The following is a 27,675-nucleotide window of genomic DNA, read 5'->3' on the forward strand; positions in this document are numbered from 1 at the left end:
CTCCCGTTGTCGCCCTCCGGTTCCTGCGCTCTTGTGGCCACCCCCTCCCCGGCTACTTGGCATCGTCGCCTCGGCCACCCTGGCAAGGCAACTCTTCAGAGCCTTGCCCAGTCCTCTTCGATTATCTGCAGCAAGCCTGATGATGACTCCCTCTACCATGCTTGTCCGCTTGGGCGCCATGTCCGCTTACCCTTTACTAGTTCCTTGTCGAGAGCACCTCATAATTTTGATTTGATCCATTGTGATATGTGGACATCCCCAATTATCAGTGTATCCGGATTCAAATATTATCTAGTTATTATTGATGATTGCTCTCATTTTCTTTGGACTTTTCCTCTTCGCTTAGAGTCTGACACTTTCTTTGTTCTTTCTAATTTTTTCGCCTATGTGCTCACTCAGTTTGGTTGCACCATCAAATCTGTGCAATGTGACAACGGCCGTGAGTTTGACAACTCTACGTCTCGTGCTTTCTTTCTTGCTAAAGGTGTTTCTCTCCGTATGTCTTGCCCCTATACCTCGTAGCAAAATGGCAAAGCCGAGCGCATGATTCGTACCACCAACAATGTCACCCGCACCTTGCTCTTCCAAACTTCCATGCCCCCTCCTATTGGGCTGATGCTCTTCCCACTGCCACCCACATCATCAATCGCCTCCCCACCAAGACTCTAAACATGAGCACCCCTTTCTTCGTGATCTATGGCACTCATCCTTCCTATCATGACCTCTGGACCTTTGGGTGCACTTGTTACCCCAACCTCACCGCCACCACTCCTCACAAACTCGCCCCGCGTTCTTCTCTATGCGTTTTCATTGGCTATTCTCCCGATCACAAGGGCTACAGGTGCCTCGACCTTGCCACCAACCACATCATCATCTCTCGTCATGTTGTTTTCGATGAAACAACGTTTCCTTTCTCCCTTCGTCGGCCTTCACCACCTACACACGAGCTTGATTTTCTAACTGATGACGACCCCCCATCAGTCTCTTTTCTGCCTACAGGTATACCTGGGGGCATAGGCTCCCTGCCAGCACCTGCGCCTCTGCGCGCCCCCTCCTAGCCTGTGCCATCGGTCACTCCGGTGCCGGGCCTAGGCATGCAGACGTCTAGGCCACCTCCACTAGGTTTCACCGTGCCCCGACCGTCGGTCGCCTCGGTCCCTGCCCTAGGTACACCGACGTCCTGGTCTCCCCCTCCCAGCGTCACCACGCTTCGGCTGGCACCCCCTCTGTAGACGTCCATGGCACCCCCCTTGCAGGCGCTCCTTCTGCAGGTGCCCCCGGCGTCCGCCCCTGCACCAACGTCCACGACGCCCCCTGTGCAGGTGCCCCTGGCATCCTCCTTCGACAAACCACTCGTCGTCCATGTCTACACCCGGCGTGCCCCGGCACCTAGCTCGCCGCCTCCGCCTGAGCCCCTCGCTGAGGCTACTCCTCGACGCTCCGGCATCATTCCCTCTCCACCGCGCTATGTCAAGTGTGGTCCTCCGCTTCCTGCCGGCGCTGTTCCCATCCCGCCCATCGCAAATTCTCATGGCATGGCGACCCGTGGGAAATCTGGGTACCAGCAGCCTCATCTCGCTCTACACACCGAGGCCCTGTCCCCGCTACAGCGGTCCTGTCGTGACGCTCTTACCAATCACCATTGGCGTCGGGCTATGGAAGAAGAATATGCTGCTCTCTTGGACAACCACACTTGGGATCTGGTCCCTCGCCCTACCAAGGCGAATGTGGTCACCGGCACATCATTAAGTAATCTAAGCTTATTGGCATTCCTCTATCAGTGGGGAATGTGTTTTTGGAGATGGCATTGACAAGTATGCCCGTTCATCTCTCTTTCTCCCCGTTCATCTGCAGCTTCAACACTGTATTTCATCCATTTTACTCCCTGGTCTAGCCTCAGAGATACGACCATTCAGATTTATATATCTTTATGCCCATTCTGTCAGTTGCAAATTTGGTTGCTATGTCTTCCCATTCTGTCTACAGTAGGTTGCTATGTCTAGTGATGACAGCTGCGCTGTTATCACTGGTCCATCCACCTAGCCAAGAGCCACCTGGGACCTCCACATCTCTAGGGCCTCCCTTTCTGTGTCATGACACATTGGCATGGATGAGTTGGGGTTCATTTAGGCCATGGTTGGTGGATTGGGCTGCCAGCGTGATGGTGTGGATAATAACATACGGGGAAATATGCATTCCAAATAGGCCCGAAACTACATCCTCTTGTTTCCTCTCCCACCATTCTTTCTGCATACATGTGGGACATGTTTCACTTTTTCTGGTGTTTACATATACAAAAGATTTTTATGGTTTATATCATGAAGCCTTATGAGTTATGACTTCCTTTTTTGTTTAAAGATGACTATTTCTTTTATCTTAGCAATTCGCTTTTGCATGTGTTATTTTGTTTCCGTCAATATCAAAATTTCAGTAAGATTCTAATTTCAGATTTTAATCACATTATTATTTGTTTTTTTGTAGGGCAACACGCTTAAGCAATCTGCGGTTTCCGAGGACAGGCGTGGACGAGCACACACTAAACAACTTTCTTGAAGTAAGTCGACACTAGCCCTCTTGTTGTTTTATGTTTAAGTAAGTTGTTTGAGCTATGGTTTTCTACTTAATATCTTTGCATCTTTGCATGATAGAGGCTAGCACGTAGACTGTGGCGTGCTGTAGCTCATTGTGTTTGTGGTACTAGCGCTGCAATGGACGTACACGGGCCACACGCACGACAATGGGACACACCTGTAGGCCTCGGTTCTTCTTCTCACTGAGGTACTAGCGCTGCGACTGTGGACACTTTCCAAGGCCACAAAGACGAGGACGACGACGAAGGCGACGAGGAGGCCAAGGAGCGTGGTTATGATGAGCTTGCCGAGTCTCAGCTCTAGGACGCTCCTTCGACTCAGGCTATGTAGGTTGTAGGAACGAGAAGACGTCGTCCGCCTTGCACGTACACTCCAGGCACCGACGCTCTTGGCCACAAGGGCAAGGGTAAGACTAGGAGAAAGTGATGACGACTTGTAGGTTAAGACTATGGTAACGACTTAGATCCGATGACACAAACTATTTGGGCTACATGGACTTTGCTTATTTTGCATGTGTGGATATTTAGAAAGTACGTAGTTACTTTTCTATAACTATTTGGGACTGTATGGACATTGTGCACTATTTGGACTATGCAGGACATGTTATGTTGATTGTGATGTTCGATGTGGTTGTATTGTGGTCTTTGGGCGATTAAATGTTTGGATTATATAATGATGTCTCTGCTTGTAACCGTGGATGCTCCTAAAACAAGAGAAACTTTTATGAATTTTTTCTGTGAATCATTAATTATACTTAACTGCTACAAAGGCATAAATGTAGTATACAGATTAAATATAAATCCAGTAGAACATGTATAGTCCAATCATATCGTACAGATGCTTTGTAGATGAATATAGGTTTTTTAGTAACAGTGAACGAATCTAGGCTTTTTAGACAATAGTACACCTATAGGTATGAAGGCATGCAAGGAAGCACAACTCCACTCTATCTCCACCATCTATCTTATTACTGTTTGATCCAAGGGCTGAGGCGAAGAGGCACACGGATTGCTGACATGGCACATTGAGAGGCCTCCATTCCTCATCTCAACCTATAAATAACCCCTCACTCTCTCTCATTCAAACACACAACAAGGAGGAAGAGCACTCCTCAGCATTATCTTTTGTTGCCATACCAATGTCTAAAGGGTCGTCTAGAGGGAGAGAAAAGGGGAAGGAAACTACCATTAGGTGGGAGGGTCCTCTTGGTCTCGATTTTTTTGAGGAAGCTCTTTATGAGAGGTTCTCAATCGAGAGCAAAAGTGATTTCACCAAAGAGGCACCACTGAGAGGATACGATGAACAGAAAGACGAGTGGCCAAAATGCATGCATGGTGAGGACTGTCTAGTGCAGATGTTCACCGAGGGAATAGATGGAGACCGACGTTTCTTCAAATGTTCGTGAGCATGTGTAATTTCTATTACTATTTGTTTCTTCAATATGTTCATCTTCTATACAACTTACATGACATATTTATTGCAGTCTTCCTTATCCGAAGAAAAATGTGGGTTCACTAGGTGGGTCGATCCTCGACCTATTTATCCGCATGCGGAGTACATCTACTACCTGCAGGACCGTATCTTCGATCTAGAAAGGGAAGTTAGCAGTGGTTACAAAGACGACGAACATGAAGATGATAACAATGGTGCCAGTTCACAAGAGGCACTTTACAATGATCCATATTGCACCTGCCCTAATCACAGGAACAAGGGTCCTCAGCCGCCACCCCCGCCGCCACCACCACCAACAATAGGAGGATGCTTTGGAGAAGGTGCAACACAATTTGCTATGTGGCCACACTACTAAGACAAACCAATCTTTTTAACGGGCGACATCCATGTGTTTATTTTTTTTGCTTTAATCATCTAAGGCATGTTAGGGTTAGTCGAAGGAAATATGTACCCTTGTTTGGCACATGTTCTCACATGCCATTCATGAGCATGTTGTTTGTTTCAATTACCTAAGGCATGTTAGGTTTAGTGCAGGACCTCTGTAACCTAGTTTAGTATATGTTATCATATGTCATTTCATGTGTTGTGTGTATTGAATTAGGTAATCAACTACTTCGTTACGTTTTATTTGCACTACGTGACCTCGTTTCACTACCTATGCAATATTAAACTAAATATTATGACAATAAATAATGAAACTAACAACACTATGAAAGGTCCAATAATAGAGCACATTAATCAACATAACAACATTTGAAGTACATGACGACAAACTAAAAGTGCATTACATGACAATACAATGCAAAGTCCAAGATTAGACAACATTGTTCATGAATATACCATAGAAATAGCAACTCATGAAGACTACTGAGTGCAACGAGGCCACTTTCCCTTCCTTTGGGCATTGAGATTCTCCTCTATTGCTGCCTTCGCTCGCTGTGCATGCTCAAGCTTCTGCTCCCTCTCCTCCTTGTGTGAAGCAACACGCCTCCTTTCCTCCTCTTCCTTGTGCTCCTTTTCTAGAGCCTCCTCTCTGTGTCTCTTCTCCATCATCTCCTTGTCCTCTGTCTCCCACCATAACAGTTCTGCATCCACTTCTTATCTTCCGACTTGATCTCAGTGTCGATCCACTGCTCAAAATCACAGAGCGGTCGAGAGGTCTGCAACAAATACAATTGTTACAAAACAAATAAATCATGCAATACTTCATTTGACACAATAAATATTAAACAACATTAATTTCTCACCATCTTGTTAATGCGGCGCTGATGAAGTGTAGGCTCAAACGCAAAATTGGCACACATCCGATACCTCTGCCTATACGTGTCCTCCTCATCGGACTTGGCTACCTTGCAAGGATCGCCGCAAAAAGCACATGGGCACTGGAACACCACTAGGCAGAGGCAACAGGTTGAAGACATTTCCGGTCATCCGACCATAACTACAATTGAACATAAATACAAAACATAAAACATAATACAAAAATAAAAACATAACATAACATGATGATAAGTGATTACTTTTACTTACTAGCTTTACCACGCCTTGGCATCCTACCGTCACATAATACAAAAAATAAAAAAAATCACTTCAGACATTAGGTACGAACGTATCTAGAGTTGCCAAATAGACGTGATATATACCAAATCAATGCGTAAAAATTGATAAGGGGAGAGAGGATACCTTGCTCGCGAAGATGTATGGATCAAATCCAAGTATCCAAGGTCAAATCCGTCGATTCAAGAGATTGGACGGGGGTAAGGAGAGGAAGAAACCGAGAGGGGATGAAGAAATGAGAACAACGTCGGCAAGGGAAACTTGGTTTCAGATTTTAAATCAATGCTCGGCGCCAGAATACATGGCGCCGAGCTCGACGTTAAGATCTGTGGCACCGAGATGTCGGCCACGTGAACGCCACCTAGGATGGCTTGTTGTGCTCGGCCAGGCACCTCGGCTTCAAGATCTGTGGCGCCGACCCCAGGGTCCAAAGATGAGTTTAAGTCTCTTAGAGAGCCAAATATAAATTTTGTTTAAAAAAAAGGGGCTAAATTATAAAAAATTAGGGCCTTCCGACCGCCCAAAACGATGCCTCCGCCTTCCCGCTTGCTGGCCCTCCTCCGCGCCGTCGCCGTCGACCCGCCGCCGTTCCGCGTCCTTCTGAAACTCCACGCGCACCTCCTCGTCTCCGGCCTCCTCTCCTCCCGCTCCACCTCTCCCTTCAGCGAACGCCTCGTCGCCGCCTTTGCCCTCTCCGACCCCGCCTCCCCGCGCCCGCTTCTCCACGCGCTTGCCATTCTCGCTTCCCTCCCGTCCCCGCCGGACTCTGCATCCCCCTACAATGCCGCCTTCCGCGCGCTCTCCCTCTGCCCGCATCCGCACCTCGTGGACCGCCACTGCCTCCCGCTCTACCGCGCCCTCCTCCGCTCCGGTTCCGCGCGCCCCGATCACCTCACCTTCCCATTCCTGCTCAAGGTCTGCGCGTGCCTGCAGTACAGGTCGTACGGTGCCGCGGTTCTTGGACATGTGCAGAAACTGGGGTTCAGCGCTGACGTCTTCGTGGTGAACGCCGCGTTGCATTTCTGGTCTGTTTGTGGGTCCATGGTTCTTGCCCGCAGGTTGTTCGATGAAAGTCCCGCAAGGGACGTGGTCTCCTGGAACACACTGATTGGTGGGTACGTGAGGAGTGGCCTCTCGCGGGAGGCGCTAGAGTTGTTTTGGAGGTTGGCGGAAGATGACAAGGCAGTGAGGCCTGACGAGGTCACGATGATCGGGGCAGTGTCGGGATGTGCACAGATGGGGGACTTGGAGCTCGGGAAGAGGCTGCATGAGTTTGTGGACAGTGAAGGGTTGAGGTGCACGGTGAGGCTGATGAACGCGGTGATGGATATGTATGTCAAGTGTGGTAGTTTAGAGTTAGCAAAGTCGGTGTTTGAAAGGATCGACAACAGAACTGTTGTTTCTTGGACAACCATGATCGTGGGGCATGCGAGGCTGGGATTGATGGAGGATGCACGTATGCTGTTCGATGAGATGCCTGAAAGGGATGTATTCCCATGGAATGCTCTGATGGCTGGTTATGTTCAGAATAAGCAGGGCAGGGAGGCTATCGCGCTGTTTCATGAGATGCAGGAATCAAAGGTGGATCCTAATGAGATCACCATGGTTAATCTCCTATCTGCTTGCTCGCAGCTTGGAGCATTAGAAATGGGGATGTGGGTCCACCATTACATTGACAGACATCAGCTTTATCTTAGTGTTGCACTTGGCACATCTCTAGTTGACATGTACGCAAAGTGTGGCAACATCAAGAAGGCGATCTGTGTTTTCAGAGAAATCCCAGATAAAAATGCACTCACATGGACAGCAATGATATGTGGTCTTGCAAATCATGGACATGCTGATGAGGCCATAGAATACTTCCAAAGAATGATAGATCTTGGATTGCAGCCAGATGAGATAACATTTATAGGGGTTCTGTCAGCTTGTTGCCATGCTGGTTTGGTTAAAGAAGGTCGTCAATTTTTCTCCCTAATGCATGAGAAATACCACCTTGAGAGGAAAATGAAACATTATTCATGTATGATAGACTTGCTAGGCAGAGCAGGGCATTTAGATGAAGCAGAACAACTTGTAAACACCATGCCTATGGATCCTGATGCAGTAGTTTGGGGTGCTCTTTTCTTTGCTTGTAGGATGCATGGTAATATCACACTTGGTGAGAAGGCAGCAATGAAACTGGTAGAACTTGACCCAAGTGATAGTGGAATCTACGTGCTATTGGCTAACATGTATGCAGAGGCAAATATGAGGAAGAAGGCTGACAAAGTGAGGGTTATGATGAGGCACTTGGGAGTGGAGAAGGTTCCTGGATGTAGTTGCATTGAGCTAAACGGTGTGGTTCATGAATTTATCCTGAAAGATAAGTCCCATGTGGACACTAATGCAATTTATGACTGCTTACATGGGATTACATTACAAATGAGGCATACTGCAAACCTGATTGACATTTCAGAAACTGGCATCATGTCGCATCTTTAGTCCAGAAACTACATCTAGTTCTAAAAAATGGTGCGCTCAGTTGTATCGCATAATCACATGGTGAAATGTGTCAGCTGCCAGGCAATAAGCCTCTCACTGCCATCAATCATGTGATGAAGTTCCTATCAGTGACGCCGAAGGGAATACCAGAAATTAGAAGGTAATATTTTAATTTACAAATAATCTTTTCAGTTGTAAAAATCCTTGAGCAACTCTGTAAGCTTATCAGGGATTCCGGGGGCATCTTATCTGAATCCCATTCATTATTATCTTTGCAGAACAGTGATAACAGAGACTAACAGCTATCATTATATGATAAAAAAACAACTATCATTATGTCCTTTTCATAAGGTCTTGAACTCCGTAAGCCTGCCTGAAAATTTTCTTGTGCTTATGGTGAGACCTGCTAATTTGCATATTTTAGGTATTAGATGTTGATTCGTGAGACACCATATATTATTGAAAGTGGCAATTTTCATTTGCTAGTTAAAAGATCAGATGCTATACACATTATTCATAAATTGAACATTTTCAAATGATACTTTATGGAATTTTGTTTTCTGATAACAATGCATGATCCTTTGTGTCTTGCAGATTGAGGATGTTAGGATGTAATTTCCACACTTGGAGGGACAGCCTGTAGTCCCAAAAGCAGTCAAACTAGCGTTTGCTGCCTGCTGGTAACATGGTAAGTATCGTACCTTAGTACTCCTTCCATTTCAAGTTATAGTTCTCCTTAGCTGTCTTAAGTTAAACTTCTCTAACTTTGGCCAAGTTTATAGAAAAAACGAGATTTTAGTTAAGCCATGGTTTTTGAGGCGTTGTGGCGTACCCTAGGCGCCACAAGACGTCGCAAGGTTTTAATTACGCCATACGCCTAGGCATCCAGGCATACCCCTAGCGCCACATGGCCCACATGACACCACAACGCCTCAAAAACCATGAGTTAAACTAATTTGATATTGTAGTTGTAGATGTTGATGCATTGTTGTATAAACTTGGTCAAAGTTAGATAAGTTTGACTTAGGACAAAGCAAAAATAAACTATATTTTGGAACAGAGGAAGTATGTATATGCATATATGGTATATGCAATGAAATGGCAAGATTGCTCTGAAAATTTCTTGCAAGTATGTATATGCATATATGATATACGCAAGTGTTGAGTTCACTTTAGCGCAACATGTAAGAGTTCACCTGTGAAATTTCTTGTGTTATATGACCGATTGGTAGTTCTATTCTTAGCCTTGAATCCCGTATTATTGTCATCCCAGGTCAATTTTATATTTGTCTTAACTGGAAGCTTGTTTCAAATGATTCTCGAAAATGGAAGCAATTGATAGTTTAGGTGTTTGATGTGCATCCATTTCATTCCTTGTAAGGGCATCTCCAATAGTACCCAAAAAATAATCCTAAAAATTTGGTTTTGCAACCTTTCCAATAAATATTGGAAAGGGAAAAAAAGCCCATCACCAACAGTTTTCAATAAGTTGCTCCTAAAAAGAAAAGTATGCCCACTTGAAATTTTTTTATCACCGCTTGTGCCACACCAACGCCGCCACCATTGCCACCAGCAGCCACCCTACAGCTGGCCATCCCCGGCACCTAACTCACACCCAGAACCTCAAAAACGGAATCTCCATTGTCTGCTCTACCTCCCACTATTCTCAGATTTGAAAATAGTCATCGAAGATCCAATTCCGGTAAACCTGCCAGATGGTGGCGGCTGTTGCCCGCATGCATGGCTCTACATAGTATTCTCAGATCTGAAAATAGTGGCTGGAGGTTTAATTCCGGCAAACCTCCAGGCAGCGGCGGTCGGGACGACGGAGTGTCGAAAAAAAATGGGCGCCCTAGGAGTCCACGTATCTTTGTGCGTGGATGCCTCTGTTTTTGCAAGCGCCGTAGATTGGGAGTTGTTGAAGGAAGTTTATTTTTCATCTTGCCAAAAAATCAAGATTAGGAGTTGCTCTACTAAGTAAAGAACTTCAGTACATCACAACGGCAAGTGTTGAGTTTTGTAATTTTATTTCTTAAGTACATGATGAAATAGACCCCTTATAGTAGAACTTTCAAAAGCTACTAAATCAAATAATTTGCAAGAAGCAAGAGTAACTTATGGCATATTACAATTTATTTTGTGAAGATAAATTAGCTGTTGGCAAAAGGATTCATCCTAAGCATAGCAGTGCGTGGATAACTGATGGTCAATATTTGATCATTAAAAAAGAAATAAAAAAAAGAAGGAAAAGGGGTGACACGACACATGAAGTATATTTGAAAAATAGTCTCTTATTATGAACTTCTTGGCATTGTCAGAACATTATTTTTCCAAGGACATGTGAAAAGCTATCTTCTAACTCCAACCTAAACTTCATCTGTGACAATTGCAATAGAAAAGGACTGGTGGGATAGGATTGGATTAGATTGACATTGCCCCATCATATTATGTTAGCAAGGAACAAGCACAGAATAATGATGGAATTGGTGTCATGTTCTCTACCTTAGCATCTACTCCTTTTCTATCATATGTTTTCACCACTTCCATTTCCATATTACACAAAATGCCTTTCCTCATTTACATGTGCAAGAAATAGTAAATAAATACAGAATAAGCAAGCTTATCGTTGATTCAATTGGAGAGTGTCAAGTTGCCAAAATATAGCATCACAGGTATTGTTCGCCTAAATGGTCGTTTAGCCCGTTTAAATGCCGTTTAAAAGCTAGAGTGGCCTGCCGTGTGTGTTTAAATATCGGTTAGCCTGTTTAAACAAATGTTTAACCCATTTAAATGGATAAATGATGGGTGGGTGACTGTTTAGTATTTAGCATTTAGCTGAACAATGGTCACAAGAGGAATATATTTGACAAAGGTATGCTCTTCATGATTTCTTAGAGAATATAATGGGTGGGTGATCTGTTGCTTCTTCTTACCCACAGTTCAGTCATTCTTGTACTTTAGAGAATATAATATTATTCTAGGCCTATTATGAATCTACAAAGGTATTCTCCCAGATAAATTAAGGTGTGTCTCTTTGTCAGATTTTTTACCCCACACCCCTGTTTGCCCTCAGGCGATTCATACATCGATATGAGAGAATTCTAGTCAATTGAGCATAAGACCTGTAATCACCAAGTTTCTACTTGAAGCTAACTTTATGTACGATTCCTGGATAAAGTACCGTCAACATGTACAATGTTTACTCCTACACCCTAATTCATCCATCCAACCCACATTACTGTAACTGTGGATTTTTAGTGGAAATGCAAAAGGAATTTTTCTTTAGGTTTGATATGTGGTATAAGGTTAAAGTACAAATACTCAAATAGTACTAGTACTAGCTACGTATTTCTGTGTCTTCCAACTGTGCAGCAATTTCAGCCCTCAGTCTTCTTTCGGCTTGACTGCCCACAAATTTTTCCTTGAAGCCCTTCACTGTGCTGTCATCCTGCATATAGTGTATGGTGTCAGTAAAATCAAGGTAGTGGGACAAATGGAGAGCATCTAAAACCATAGTATTACATACTTCAAAAGAAAGAAAAAAACCCATAGTACCAATCTTCTGAATAGAGGTGTAGGTTTCCCTATCCTGTGGCCTGATGGTATAAGATCCCAAGGCCTTTTTGCTTTTTCCCTCTGCCCTTTTCGATCACAAAATAATAGATGCTCTTCTGGTCATAGATTCAGCTAATGAAGAACCTAAATAAGATATCAATGAATATATTACATTCAAATTTTCCAAATGCATGTAGTTGCATCACTTCATTTCAAGTCTGGGCCAAACCTCTTTTGAGAAGGATGGCATGAAAGGCTCTAGCAAACAAGCCAGGAGGTAAACGAGGCCAATAGAAGTCTTTATCACAGTGGCACAACCAACTGGATCTTGTTTGTAAAGGTCCCAAAACTTACTACCCTGCATATGCAGGAACAAATTTGGTGAGAGACGAGGTTGTTTAATCAATGCAAAAGAAAGCCTGGAAAACATGTAACTAAGGCTTACTTGCAGGTATGCATTTCCCTCTTTGGAAATGGCCATTGCAAGCTTTAGCCCTCATTTTAGTTTGACCTGTTAATGGTAGCCACTGATATTACATGAATGCCTAAGGCTGATAGAAGCAGTTCAAATTCAGATTATCTACTAGTACAACTCCATTGGTTCGAAGTCAATTTTTCACCTTGTTCATCGCATCTATATACTGCTCAACCAATTTACCAACAGTTTCTGAAATTTCGTGAGTCCGTGCATGTGACTCTGCATGTGGTGCATCAGGTATGATGGAACCATATCCAGCTCCTGCAACAACAGTTCAGAGAGGCACAACAAACAGGACACTGATGCATGTTAGGACAAATCCGGAGAGCTATGGATAAATCATACTCAAAAGGGTAAGATGATTCGTTTCTACTGACCCTCTGGTTTTGCAATGAAGCTCAGAACTCGATTAATGAAGTTCCCCAAAATATTTACCAACTCATTGTTGAGCTTGGCTTGCAAATCTGCCCAAGTGAATTGCGTATCTGATGCCTGAAAGTTAGAGCAAAAAATATCTTTTTTTACCCATAATGATTTACATCAAGATCTATTAGTTGAATGAATCTTGGATCTAACCTCAGGACGATTGGTAAGCAAGTAATATCACTATGCTTCAGGAGGAATATTTGTATCTTTTACATCATTGCCAAAGACTCCAATACCCTTATTTTTGGAGAATTTTCCTGTATTATACAATATAAAGCAAGAAATTCAGCATATAGTTTTCAGATGGAAATAGCCTGGCAAAACAGAACAACTTGTCACACCTGATTCATAGTTTAGATATTCAGTTACACTAATTGCCTTCAGCAAAGTCCAGCTGTCACCAGTTCCAAGTAGCGTAGGGAACATGACCTGAAGAATCAGTTTTTGTATGTATACTAGGTAGCGTGCCTGTGCGTTGCTACGGGACAGCTAAACTTTTACACTAAAAACACACGGATCGCACGATAATATAACAATACTGTGTAATACAATTCTTTATGACTGTAACCTCCAAACGCAAGGAGCTGAAAAAAATCCCTGTTTTACCTGTCCAGCACGAGCTTCCCTCATAGTGTGCCTAATTGTCCCGGTCACCGCACTCTTTGTGCTCCATATTGGTTGTACCTATACCACCGTCTACGGAACCCTCTAGTCCTAACATCTCCATATCATAGTTGGCCTCCTCACCAGGTGGCTCATCCCTATCATTACTTTGTCCGGTGGTGACATGTTCTTCCATGGTTTTTTGCACACAGTAAATGGAGATAACGTAAAGTCATCAACCTAGATTCCAGCGCCTAGCGAACCACAGGCAGCGAATCAAATCCAGAGTATATGTTCTGGCTTTACTTTCAAAACTATAATGTGCAAAGAAGCAACTACAACAATATGCAGGTACTATAGGTAGGTTTAAAACTCCATCAAATTAAAAACAACAAAAGTGAAATGCCTAAGTTCTAATCAGCATTGCAATCCCATTGCTAAAATTCATTAAGATTCACGCCTTATATATTATATAACCAAATATTTTTGTCACAGTAAAATATATAAGATTCTACAATTATACTGTTATAGCATAACATTGAGCGAAAGATAATTTTATCTCTAATTTGAAGAATAAATATTGTTCTTTCAACCAAACTATCCAAAATACATCAAAAGAAAATTGATCAACCTGTAAATTTTATAAGCATCAACCAATGACCGATAAAAAGGATCATGTCTTGAACATTGATGGATATTACAATAATTTACATACCACTATTTTGTAATAAAATAGTTCTGATTCCCTCCACTGCCGGCATGTGCTAAAATCACCCGGCATGTGTTTACATGGTCAACAAAGCAGTAAAGCACCTTAGCCCAATACGAGTTATCCTGTAGGCTTTCATATGCAATTTTGACAGTATCCAGCTTTGCCTGTTGAAAAGGAGTCGGTTTTAGGCTGCAGTAGATTAACAAAAATGAAATTTACCACAATTTTGACAATGGTCAGACTAATGATGACAAGAAGTTGGACCCAAAACCAACATCACATCGAGGATGAAAAAGGAGTGTATTATCTCAAGATATAATTCCAGAGGTAGTAAATCATTTCATTTTTGGCATATTATCAGATTGCAAGCAGATAAAAAGTAACACCACGGATAGTGACTCGACAAAGTATTTATATCGAAGTCTAAGGGGGAGGCACCAAGGCAAGTCAAAATGCATATAAACCAAAATATTTGTATTCAAATCAGCTTCATGTATCCCAACTCCTTTTTTCAGTAACTCAAGCTACGTAGCTACCAAGTAGCAACACTTTTTGAGTGGATCTGATCCTTGGTCATCAGGATGAGGAATGCAGTGTTCAGAACTTGAGATTGTTTCTCTATAAAAAATTGCAAAGAGGGATTCCTTGAAGGATATATAATAATAAAAGAGCATGGCATATTTGATTCTTTTCCTACTGCTTGGGCTAAGTGTGTTCAATGTTTCAGTCTTTCAGAATTCATTGTAATATCACAAGAACTATATTTCTTTTTCTTTTTCCTCGCAAAAAGGAACTGTATTTCTGCTAAAACAAAAACAAAAAGACCCTGCATAGAAGGTACAGATGAAAAAGAAATCATTGGGTATTGTTCTTCCAATATTTTTTAGAGTATTATATTTTCCAGTGTATGGGGAACAGTGAAAAAAGGGGACCAAATTTACCTTAGTTGACTTGGACATGATTTGCGCAGGGCAATTGAGGGAGGTGAGTGAGGCCTTGGTGAGGCCATTGGAGCCCATGAGCATGGCCGAGAGCCGGGTTCACCATCTGCTTCACGAGCCCCTGCACAAACGTGAAGTACGCTGCTGCAGGCACACGGTGAAACAATTCAGAAACGCGTAGCAGCAAGTGATCACTTGCACTTCTTGCAGGTGGTACGGATGGAGGCATGCATGCATTGTAGTGCAGTAACAAGGTCACATGAACTGAAGCCTGTTGTACACGTACTCTTGAAGCAAGACAAGAGCAGGAATTAGCTGGCCACCTAAGATGGTAATGTAACTGGGAGAATAATTGTGAGCTGAAAAAGTTTCACTGTCAAGAAAATTTGTGCAGGCAGTGAAATTAAAGCATGGGGAAATTCTTCCGGGCAACGCTTGCGACAGTTTCAGAAAACCACGCTTGTAAGTTAATAAAAACAATTCCTACTGGAATAGTTAAATCAGCCTGTAAGTTAGCTTAAGCAAAATTTATTGGTATAAGGCAAATATGATATTGCGTCCAGGAATCAAGTAAATATTCTAACATGTGGATTAAAACAAAGATTGTCACTCTGGTACATGGCTTAGAAATAATCAAATATATCAAAAGAAACCTTACTATGAAAATAATTTACTAAAAGAGATCTAAGATCCTATAGAAGCTAGGAAGTTACCAAAAGGAGAAGTATCTCCGTCCATCAACATCTTGTTCATCGGCTTCCCATCAACAAGACCTTTCATATATAAAACTTTTAAGTGCTGATGTTTGACTGCTTTGTCAAATATTGCTTGCTGTACAACCGTTAACTTGGCAACTATCCCCTCATACTCCGATTCATCAAAATCCGAATAAACTTCTTGATCTACCGGAGCTCTGAATTCTGATGGCAACAGAAAAGCCATTTGGATATTAGCTAATGGTTGCTTTCTATCGGCTGTCTGCTTGGTACGCCATACTTGAGGTTTACCGGATGCCTGAGCCTGTTCCATCTCTTTATTCCTTAGGCGTTGCACCCTTCTCTTCTGGCTTCTTGTTAAACCTCCTGGACACCATTGGCCCTTTTGCCAAACATATTTTCTTTCGTTTCCTTTCTCTTCATGATCAGCCTAGTCCTGGTCAACAACTATTTTTCCAAGCCGATCATGAACACTTTTATTTTTTAAGCGCCGATCCATGTTATTATGATGATTTTCATCTTGAGCATGGATAGACCGACGGCTGGTTTGAGACTGCCTATACTCCCGATATTGATTGCTATATTTTGGACAGTCATGTCTGGTAGGCAACTTCAAACCTTCATTCCAACAATGTCTGAAGAAAGAACAATTCCAATGTAATTCAACTTGTTTTCTTTCATACCTCTCTTCTTTCAGTTGATGCTGGTACGCTTGATCTTTTAACCAATGCTGATAATCCTTTTCTTTCTGTCGCTGCCACTTATTCAATAAAATCTAAGATGTAACCCACAGCTTTGTCGTATCTGCTTTTGACGTCTCCCCTGCTCGTATCGGCTCTTTTGCTTGGCATGACGTCTTCTAATCTCTCTATACTCGTCAGCCGATATTTGCATCTTGGGATCGACTGCTCCAGCTTCTTTTGATTTGGTTGATGTTAGGACCTTAGTTTTTCCTTTGAATAGCCCAGCATCAACCATGTTCAGATCTCCTAGGAAAGGATTATCATCAACTTTCATTTTCTGAGGCGTATCAAATTTGAGCCTCCCCTGCTGAATAGCCCTCTGTATATGCTGCCGGAAGATTCTACATTCATTGGTGGAATGAGAAGTAGCATTATGGAATTTGTAGAACTTCTTATTCTTTAATTGATCAGGGGGCAACATGACATGACCATCGGGCAACTTAATCTGCCCTTTCTCAAGTAAGAAATCGAAGAGCTTGTCTGGTTTGGTGACATCAAAGTCATAGCTCTCCTCAACTCCTCTTCCCTAAGGATTTGGCACCATCATTATCTTCTTGCCCCAATTCCACTCAGTCGCAGCAACCTCTTCTTCTTTGTCTTCATAGCCGTCATCGACTGAGTATGGATCATAAGCTTCGGCTACTGTGGTACTCTTCTAGAATCAGTTATCTCTACGCATACTCTGGAATTGGCTATTGAGTGCTGCTACTCGTTGAGTCAATTGACTCAAGTTGTCAAATTCTTGTCCTAGCTGTTTTTCTTTCCACATCGGCAGCATTCCTTGAACAGCTAAAGCGGCTAGTTGATCATCGGCCAAGTTTAAGGAGAAGCACAAGTTCCTGGTTTCTCAAAACCTCTGAAGAAATTCAGTGCCCGATTCATTAGTCATCTGTCTTATAGTTGTTAGATTGATAATCTTCTTTTCTCCAGTCCTAGTGTAAAAATATGTATGAAATTTCTTCTCCAGGTCAGCCCAATTGGCAATGGAATTGACTGGCAATGATGAAAACCAAGTGAAGGCTGGCCCCGATAAGGACAAGGAGAAGAAACAAACTCGATGGGCATTCTCAACTGATGCTTTGCCCAATTGTGTAAGATACCGACTGACATGTTCTATCATCCTTGTACTATCTTGGCCAGTAAACTTAGCAAACTATGGGAGCCTATAATTTTTGGGAAGAGCGACCAAATCATACCATTCTGGATATGGGTGTTTGTATGAAAAGGTCAGCCCTTTTGGCTTTAGACCAAACTAATTCTTTATCATCTCGGTAACCCTCAACAGTAATTCATCAGCTTGCGGATTTAGATTTCTTTGCACCTGCTGACCCATCTGTCGATTGAAATCCCGTGTGCCTTGGTATCCTAGATTTGGCATCATGTGAAGGGTGTTATAATCCGTGCCATAGTGATATCCTTGTGGAATCTCAATCTACTGGGCCCTTTGCTGGCTTGCTGCTTGTCTTTGATTGTAGACATAAGGATCTATATCTCTACGGATCCTTTGAATTGATGGTGCTATTTTTTGAGCCGATGACGGTATGTGGCCTGATGTGCCAAAATTGATCACCTGGTTCTGACTTTGCCCCATTGGCTATTGCACATGCTGTACTGATGGTCCAGGATTGTACTTATCTGATTCGTAGTAGTTCCTTGAGCCTGTTCAGATGAACCCTGAACTGTCTGGACATCACCATTACCAGCTGGTGCTACATCTTGATGGCTAGTACCGACTTGATTAGTCTCTTGGGTCAACAGATCTGGAATGTTGTAATAAGCTAGTCTGCCTTGACCAACTAGAAATCCATGAATCGCCTCTCTCATGGCGTTGTTGAATATGTCCATAAAAGCTTTGTTATGGCTTGATATGGCATCACAAATAGATTTGTCTACAACTTCCTTAAAGAAACACCTATCTTCATCTTTAGTTGTATCTGTCTACCCGTGTAATAGAACTCTTGGTAGTGGAAATTTCTAAACAATTGTATTGTCATATGTTTTGGTGTAGGACAACAAACAATTGTTTTGAAACTCTTCTGTAGCTTTGCTGATGATACCCTTATCCCCATCAGGTAGATCGTCATAATGCAGCATAAGGATGTCGTTGTTGTTGTGAACCACCATGACAATTGTGGGGTCCCACCGGGTGTGCCAGAAACGTGTGTCGACATAGAGTTTTCATCCCATGCCGAGGACACATGCTGCAAGCTAGAAGGGTCTGCTTGATGGAGCTATAGATCCGCCTAGCTTCAGCGCAGAGATGGTCGACCTACGCACTCCTCCCAAGACATGCCAGTCAATTTGACCCTATAATTGACAAGGAGAGAAAGCTTATCAGTAATTAAGGGCAGAACTTGCCGGTGTTGCCAGACAGTCCCAAATGTGTGGCTCTGAGAGATGATATGAAAGGAGATCGACTAAATAGTCGATTCTAGCATATTCATGAGAATAAATTGGTTAAAGCTCATTAGGTTGTATAAGAAGAATCGGTTATCATTCAAGATAAATGTCGTTATTTGAGTAGATATTAATCACTAGCAATAAGATGTCAACAATGATTGGTTTATGCTGAGCCAATGATTACAAGCAACCGAACTCCTTTTTTATATAAAGAAACAATTCAACACCATTTAACCATTTAATAGAGATAAAATCTAATGAACATGTTAGATCTCATCTATCACTATAACCAGTGGGGCATGAGGCAGAATCTTGCAAGGCATAGAAATAACAATAGACTCGATGACCCTAACTCATTACTAATATCAGTGGGGCATGAAGCAGAATCATGCAGGCCGTAATACTATAATAAGATCATGGGGCTAACACATCTTTCAACTATCTTACTTCAATGGTCTCGTGATGTGAACTATTCATTATTCGAAAGCACTCGATATCGACTAAAATAGCCGATTCAAGCATAGCGCACAGTTAGAGTCATGCCTTATCCAGAGTAGACCTACCGAATAACGATCCCCACTCCACGATGCTAATAGTGGGGTGTGAGGCAGAATCACACATGCCATGGAACGGTTTTTGCTAGCCTAATAAATCTACTCAAGATGCAACATGCTTTAACCGCATGCTATGCACAATCAAGATTGATGTAAAACAGCTGATAAAACGTAACTCATCGTTTAATGTACATATTAGATCATTTTTACATTAACAAACGATGAGCTAAATAGGATATAAGGCTGATCTAGATCAATCCCAATCGGGTAGAGTGATATTGCTGTAATTTAGATAAATAATGAAAGCAATAAGCAATATCGGTAACTTAATAAATCTATCAAAGACTGCCATTCTAAGGTAGAGCCGATAACTTGACCTTGATCTAGTTCATGCAGTGGGGGTCGACCGGATCGATATAGCCATACTTGAACTAGGCAAGAATCAATAACTAACTTATACCAGAGTCGCAGTGGAGGTCGATCGGATCGATACAGCCATACGAACAGAGGTATAAGCCATGACGGTACTTACAACAAGCAGTGGAGGTCGGCCGGATCGATGCAGCCGTACTTGCTGAAGAACTCACCGAGATCTACTCTACTCCTACTCCTAAGGGGTGGCTGAAGCCAAAATAGTAAATGACTTGTATATTGGATTGATTGTTGTCCCTTATAATAGCCGGGGTTTGGTATTTATACCCGGAGTCTAAACATGAATCCTACTCGAGCATGATTCGTTACAATTTTCTAGGCAAAAAAGAAAACATTCCTAATTTAAGTTAACTTGGACCCTAATCTTTTCCCTTTTGTAGAGTCCATCATGTTTCATCCTAGCACCAATCGTAGCTGTTGTCATTATCTGCCAGCGCTGCCTGAAGAAAGCCGATTCCGGTGCTGCATCCGAATTAGCTAATTCTGATCTGCATGCAATTGCTTCCTTGATGACATGATCTTAGGAGCTTTTAAGTCTCTACGAGACTCCTTCCAAATTTTGGTGTAAACACATGCCCCCCAATTTTGGGATAAAAGTAATTTTATTCCAAAATTATCATGTCTGTATCCCTGATTCAGTCCGTAGTCACGGGCAGAGAATCTTGATCTAGGGGTCTACTATTTGTTGCCACCCATAGCTCATGAGCCTATGCCCCAAAACTTTTACAAGAGCAGTCACTGCTTCACTGGCACTTGGATTCATCTTTCTGGGCCGACTATAAAATGTTTATCCGACCTTGGTGAGAGCAACTCAACAATCCAGCCATGTTTTTCTTCCATCTGCTCCCTCGAGTGCTTCTAGCTCTGCCGGACCCTCCATGGTCCATTCTTTTACTATAAGATCTTGAGTGGTTAGAAGAATCCTTGTGCATACGGTGATTGTCTCGCTCATTCTAGCGCCTTGTCGAGCAAGAGGATCAGCTACTATGGCTAGAAGAAGTCTTGTGATATCACCTGTGTCTTCTCACCATGCTCATAGAGCTGTTCTAGTGTTTGCAAGGGCTAAAATGTGTGGACACCTTCCCCTTGTTCGTTCCACCAAATGCCCACCGGGAAAGCCACATGCCTCTTTCCCATAGTTTCCCAGCCACCGAGAATCAGCTAGGGCATCTATTGGGTGGCCTTTCCACTTTTCCTAGCACAATTCTATCAACGGGCCGACTGTGACTCGATTCACGATGACCTTCAAGCCTTGTGGGGATCCAGGACTCCCTTCAATCCAAAGAAGTCTTGGTGTGTCGGTCTTTGGTTCAATGTAAATTCTTCAGTATCCTGCCCCATGATATTTTGTAATTCAGGGAAGATATAAGTCTGAATTTGTTATTTCTTCGTTATCTGTCTCTTGAGTTTCCGGAGTGTTGATCCTGTTTCCATTCCTGATTTTAGTTTTACACCCCCGGCGAAGTCTATCTTCTTGCCTTCCCGGGCTATATATATGGGTCATGGCTCTGGATCGAAAAAACCACCCGCTTCGTCTCAAACCTCCTGCATCTTTAGTATAGTTTCTGCTTTTTCCATAGGCTTGAGATCATGGAGAACAACAATAGATCTGCTGAGGAGGCTCTTAATGGATCTACATCATCGTGCCAGTACATCCATCATCAAGAGGGTGCACCTCATGATGCTCCTATCATTTCAGAGCAGAGGGCTGACTCTGCTCAGCCTTTGGGGTCATCTCCAGCACCAATTTGTCGCCAGCTTCCTCGCTATCTAAGGAGGCCAAGAGATAATGATGACTTGATCGTTTCCATTAACCGGACCGGCGAGAAACTTGCCGACTGCCTCGCTATTGCGGAGTTGGCTCTGGCCATAGTTTAGGGTCCGATCACCCCCTAAGGCTAACCCTGGTGCGGGAGAGGGTGGCCAAGGCTGAAGCTAGAATCAGTAGGTATTTACCATAATTTTCTGTTTCTTCTTAACTTTTGCCTCTAATACCCTGATCACCTCTTCCTTAAATCCTTTAGATCTATCGGCTCAGCTAGAAAGCCTCCGTACTTGCTGAAGAACTCACCGAGATCTACTCTACTCCTACTCCTAAGGAGTGGCCAGAGCCAAAAAAGTAAATGACTTGTATATTGGATTGATTGTTGTCTCTTACAATAGCCGGGGTTTGGTATTTATACACAGAGTCTAAACATGAATCCTACTCGAGCACGATTCGTTACAATTTTCTAGCATAAAAGAAAACATTCCTAATTTAAGATAACTTAGACCCTAATCTTTTCCCTTTTGTAGAGTCCATCATGTTTTGTCCTAGCACCGATCGTAGCCTTTGTCATTATCTGCCAGCACTGCCTGAAGAAAGCCGATTCCGGTGCTGCATCTGAATCAGCTAATTCTGATCTGCATGCAATTGCTTCCTTGATGACATGACCTTAGGAGCTTTTAAGTCTCTACGAGACTCATTCCAAATTTTGATGTAAACAGTTCGCTACATGTACAAGGTTAACTTGCATGGAAATGTCAGAATGGATGTACCAGATATTGAGGCTATCACAACCCTTCATAGATTAGGTGAAAAAGTTTGTTAACACCTGCTCAAAAGCATGCTCTGAGTGTGAATCGACTAGGCAATCATATGTCTATGTTCTCACTGCAAGAATAAGTGTTTCTTAGAAGGCGATGAGCTGCAATCTCACTTGATCAAATGGGGTTTTGTTGAGGTATACATGGTCTGGAGGTTTCAGAGCGAAGAAGATACGAGTGATAGTGTATTTGGAAGAAACTCATCGCCATCGACGATGAATAAAGTGTAACACCCTAGGTGTTAGCCTTGCACAATTTGACTTGCATTAGCATGAGCATGAGCATCAAGCATTCATATATAAGTATTTACACTTGAAACATTTGATTGAAACATATGCAACAATGCTTGTTATTTCATGTTTCCTAGTATATATGCTTATGATCATGAGTGTATACATGTAATTGGTTGATATGAGTCACAAAAACATGTTAGCAACACTTAGGTTAGCAAATGGAACATTGTTCATGAAGGTCACCTTTCATGATCAAGCACTTAAGTAATGTTACATGTGTTGACCTGGATAGCCCTATGTGTGACCAATGCATGAAATGATGGTGTGACCTTGCAATTAGCTTAAACAGGTTTAGAGTATCATTATGAACAACTTTGGTATTCATGGTTAAGGGCAATTTGGTCACTAAGTCCTAGTTTGAATGTATACCATTATTTGAATGTAGCATGTTTGACCAAGTTTGAACTATAGTGCTAGAGACCTTGCATGGAGGTGGTCACTAAAGCAAAGTTGTAGTGTTTGGCAAGAGGAACAACTTTTGTTTTTGGGTCATTGACTGGTTTAGCTCCTAACATGCTTGATTTGGGCTCACAAAAATCACTAATGCACTATTTACTACACTTAGAATTTTTTTTCTAAGTCTGGATGTCAGACAGTCTGAACGAGCTGAACTTTAGGAGGATTTAACTCGGTTTTGGTTGCTGAGTTAGCACACGATTCTTGAAGAGAAAGTGTAGCTGGTACTTAGAGCTACAATTTTGGTTTAGATAGTATGGACTGATACTTCATGGTTTAAGCGAACTAACGCCACCAAAACACGCTGTCAGTCACCATTGCGGGACTCTGATGGTGGCCGAGCTCATGCCACGGTGGCCGACAGAGCCCAGGCTATGCACACCATCTGGCGGCAGTACGCCGGCGCTGCATCCTCACGTCAGGCCATCACGGGCACATCGACGCCATGCACCCTCCCTACCTCCTTATCCGCCTTCGTCCATGCCCGGTAGCTTCATTCAAGCGCGCGAGAGCCAACGCCGAGCCTCCGCCATTACTGCCAAGCCCATTGCCGCCGCGTAGCTCCGTCGCCGACCAACCAGCGCGCCACTTGCTATCAACCGTAGACGCGCCATGCTTCGCCCTGACTCCTTGACCCATTCGTAGTTGCATTTGAGCCAAGGTAAGGGCCCTTTGGCCGTCTCCGTCGCCGCTGCCATCATGGGCACCTCCCCGGAGCGCGAGCTCGTCGTGGCCAGGATGCCTCAGTCCATCATGTGCCATGACCGTGAGTATGCGAGCATCCCCATAGTTGGTAGGGCCTAGGCCGAACCTTAGATGACACTGCCTCGGCTGGCTCCGGCATGTCGCCGTCATCCGCTCCGCCGTCGAGCCTGTTGTCGTGGCCACGCCTTTTCTGTCCACCATTCTTGGTGCTATCGTGTGTGTTAGGTTCGTCTTGGTTAGAAGATGCTCGTCCATGCTTTAGATTGCGTCGCCGTGGCCACCGCCGGTGTAGCGCCGCCATCTAGCTTCGCCGAGCCGCCATGGCCGTCGCCGCCGTCCTTCGTGTCGGTTATCCATCCACCTAGTTACCCGGTCGTGAGCGCTAGGTCAAGGAGGTCACGGTGGTCCAGGTTTCATCGCCGGTGAGGACACCGCCGGCGAGGTAGCACCGTCCCGGACATCTCCCCTGTTTTTGCGTCGCTGACATGCGGGTCCAACTGGCGCGTGGGGCCCGGCTGTCAGCGGCACATTTTCAAGAGATAGGTCATTTGTTTACAGATTTAGTGCAATCTTTGAAAATTTGATAAGTTGGGCTATGTAGATTCCAAAATTGTGAAATAAATTTTATAGTGTTCCTTAGGAAGTGTAGTATTTAGTAAAAATATAAACTTGACCCTTGTAGAAGAATTTTTGGAGGATTTAAATTGAAACTTGAAATGTGTTTTTGAATGTATGTAAACTTGTTTATTTTATATCTAGAGTTTCTATGCTCCAAAAATTATAAAATTTTTGTGGTAAGCTATTAATAGCATGTGTGGGCTCTGGTAAAAATTTTAGGGTTAGTGCATGTACAGATTTGTAGTTATAGATTTTTCTTTTATAAATAGGTAATCCTTGTATGAATTTTTATAAATTATTTATGAATCCAATATTCATGAAATTTGTTGGAGGTTATCCTAGTACCATATGTATGCTAATAAAAATATAACATCTGTTGCTTGACACTTTTCACTAGGGTTTGCTAATTATACTATTTTAAGCCTTTCTGCCTTGTCATTTTTGTATAGAATGTTCTACTTGGTAAAATGGCATGAAACTTTTACAGGAGTCATTTGCTAGCATTAGTAAGGCAGTGTAAATTTTTGAGAATTTATTATACACATTTAGTATATGTTTATTATTTAACCTAAGTATCTAAATAAAATAATAAAGGCATTTAAATAAATAGTTTGGGCTTTACCATTATGTTTTCTTGAGTGTATTTGGTATGCTTGAACTGTTGGTAGACTGTGTGTTGTCAAAATTTGAATACTTACATAAAGTAAAAGTATTGTTGCTTTATAATTCAAGTTGGGAGGGTTTTTCGGATAGATTCTGTGATTAGGTATGTTGCATGGTCAAAATGGTGTTTGCTGTAAAAATGGTTAATAACAAAGTTGTAGAAAACTTCTTCATGTATCTTGTGTTAAAATTTCAGGACCATAGTCCAAAGGGTTTAGGAGTTATGGCTGTTCAAAGTTAGTATTTCCTGAATTGCTTGCTCTCTGGAAATTTCTGGACAGCACTGGATGACTTGTCTATTTTGGTTAAGATAAATTGTGAATTGGCTTTTGGTGATTAAATAAGAGTTGTAGACAATTTTATAATCTTTCCAGAAAGTCCAAGAGCACAAGCATTTGGATAAGTAGAACTTCAGTTATGAGTAGAATGAGTAGCTGCTATTTGGTGATATAGTAGATGCATTGTTGAAGTAGTTAATTAAATAATCAAGAAGAGATATGCACAGTACTCAGTAAAATGTGATACACTTGTTATTGCCTTAAACAACATGCTGTTAAGAATACTTATAAGAATGCATTCATCACTGATCATGCAACTGTACTTGTCAACACATACGCATTCGCAATACCTTATGCCATATTCATGCATCTAGGATCGGAGCAAGAAATAATGTTGCTGGAGTTCGACGAAGTAGAGGAAGGGGACCAGCATGGAGAATCCTCAAGCTGTAGCTCCTGAAGGCGAGGAGCAGAACCCAGAAGAGCTTCCTGGAGTGTCCTGATCACCACCCCACTTCCTTTCTGAAAGGCAAGCCCCGGAGCATTCTAAGTCTCCTAGTATTTTACAAATGATTACTTAAGTCCTTATGATTGAATGCATTAGGTTATAAGAATTGAATAGGAACCACTTTGATGCATATAAATTCCTTGTCCAGATATATACACCGTTAGCCCTGTGTAGGTCCAGGATCGAATATATGCTTAGCCATGCTTAGACCGGTAGAAGTCGGGTGATTTCCTGTCACCTACGAGATATAGGTGGATACCGGAGCACGGTTGGCTATATTTGCTATCGTGGAATAGAACCATGGGGTGATGTAAATTGAGGCCGGACTGGAGTCTATGTGTAGGTTGACTCATGTGATTCTGTCTGTGCCGGTTAAGGACCTGTACCGTTATTGGCACTTCTAACAAGATTGAATGCATGCCTATCACTTAGCTGGCCAGGATAACTCGTTCCGACCGTGAAGCCGAGTAGCTCAACTCAAGCCGGGCCCTGTTCTATTGTGCGCTCCTTGTAGGGAGCTAGACTGAGCCCAAGGGCAGGCTAGGCCTGAACGTCTTGGCATTTGGTGTCCCCGACTGTGCGGCGTGGTACGAACTCGCGAAATGTGGACCTGAGTTGTACCAAAGGTGACCTAAGGCGACTAATGATCTGGTCTACCTAGGTTTGTGTTAGGAATAAATTCCTAGCTGGTTGAAATCAATTCGAATCGCCGTCTCTCCTAGATAGTGAGAAACTTGGCTAGCCCCAACATCGTAGTAACTGTGTTATGGAACATGATGGATCAAATGAATATGGAATTACAATACTGGCTATGGTTACTATTGTATGCTTCTAAAATGATATACCACATGTTTGGCATAGGTTAGCTGCTAATTTAGAGATGGATAGTTATAATTAACTTGATAATGGAATCATAATTGTATAACTAAGTTAATCGCTTTGATGCAAAATGTTGTCAAACTATCTCCACTTATACAAGCCTTGCATGATCCTTGGAGTCATTTTATTTCTAGTTTATGATAGGGTAAGTCTAGCTGAGTACCTTCTCAGTACTTAGGGTTTTATTTCCCATTATTGCAGATGGCACTGTGTATCATGGTTATTGCAAGAGTTGCTTCTATCCCGCTGTAGGATGAGGAGTAAGCCTTGGGCAGGCTTCTTTATTAATCCCTCTACTTGCTTTTGTGGACTGTGATCGTATTTCGGCACTGTATTAAACTATGTTGGAAACTTTACTTTCAAACTTAATTTGCTTCCGCTTTTATCCATTAAACTTGGTTTGTAATAACTTTGTTTCATACTCTGATGACGGAAATGTATCTGTGAACTTTATGTAATATGTGACATGTATGTTGAATCACGTACGATCTTGGTTGTTGTAAATCGTTTATCGAGACCCAGTCGTGGTACTCGACGGACTACTAGGGTTTATATGGGTGCAAGTATGACAGTGCGACCACTTACGGGCTGCCATTGTACTTGTACTCTTATAAATTGGTCGGTTCTGCGACAGCTGGCATCAGAGCAAGATTCAACGTTAATTGCCATATGTGTATTTAAAACAAAAGTTTTTATTTTCCAAAATCCTTTCTAGCAACTAATAGCTATATAAATAGGTATTTGAAATCTAAAGTGTGCCAGTGATCACTTCCTTATGCCCAAAGTAAGGACTATTAGGTGGCTATTTAAGTACTAACATGGGGGTTTTTACTTCGTTGTCCATACGGCGTGCTATTGTATGGATGCCATTCACTTGAATGGTAATGTATGGATCAAATGCCTCTATGCCAAGGTAAGATGATGAGTGGCATGACTGCAAGATGTGAGCGTGCGGTCGGGGAGAGTTAGCTTTGGTACAACTACGTATGCATGCTTGCATGTGTATGTGCTGCATATTTAATTGGGGGTTTAAACTGTTATCGGGTAG

The 27,675-nt window shown here is 42.6% G+C and overlaps 1 protein-coding gene across 5 annotated transcripts; it reads left to right on the forward strand.

The window, feature by feature from the left end:
• The first annotated feature begins 6,123 nt into the window (after positions 1-6,123).
• On the forward strand, positions 6,124-15,301 carry LOC136489376 (pentatricopeptide repeat-containing protein At2g22410, mitochondrial). 5 transcript variants are annotated; one of them, XM_066486038.1, is made up of 4 exons: positions 6,124-8,241; positions 8,676-8,769; positions 12,352-12,467; positions 14,826-15,301. In XM_066486038.1, the coding sequence occupies exon 1, from the start codon at positions 6,129-6,131 to the stop codon at positions 8,079-8,081; it is 1,953 nt and encodes a 650-aa protein (XP_066342135.1). In that variant the 5' UTR covers positions 6,124-6,128; the 3' UTR covers positions 8,082-8,241; positions 8,676-8,769; positions 12,352-12,467; positions 14,826-15,301. The 5 variants fall into 5 exon arrangements, with proteins under 5 accessions (XP_066342135.1, XP_066342136.1, XP_066342140.1 ...); XM_066486039.1 differs by lacking the exon at positions 14,826-15,301 and adding an exon at positions 14,217-14,282; XM_066486043.1 differs by lacking the exon at positions 14,826-15,301 and adding an exon at positions 8,360-8,477 and having other exon boundaries at positions 12,352-12,816.
• The last annotated feature ends 12,374 nt before the right edge of the window (positions 15,302-27,675 follow it).

Source organism: Miscanthus floridulus, chromosome 1 (genome assembly GCF_019320115.1).
Source record: "Miscanthus floridulus cultivar M001 chromosome 1, ASM1932011v1, whole genome shotgun sequence".
In the NCBI taxonomy this organism is placed as follows: Eukaryota; Viridiplantae; Streptophyta; class Magnoliopsida; order Poales; family Poaceae; genus Miscanthus; species Miscanthus floridulus.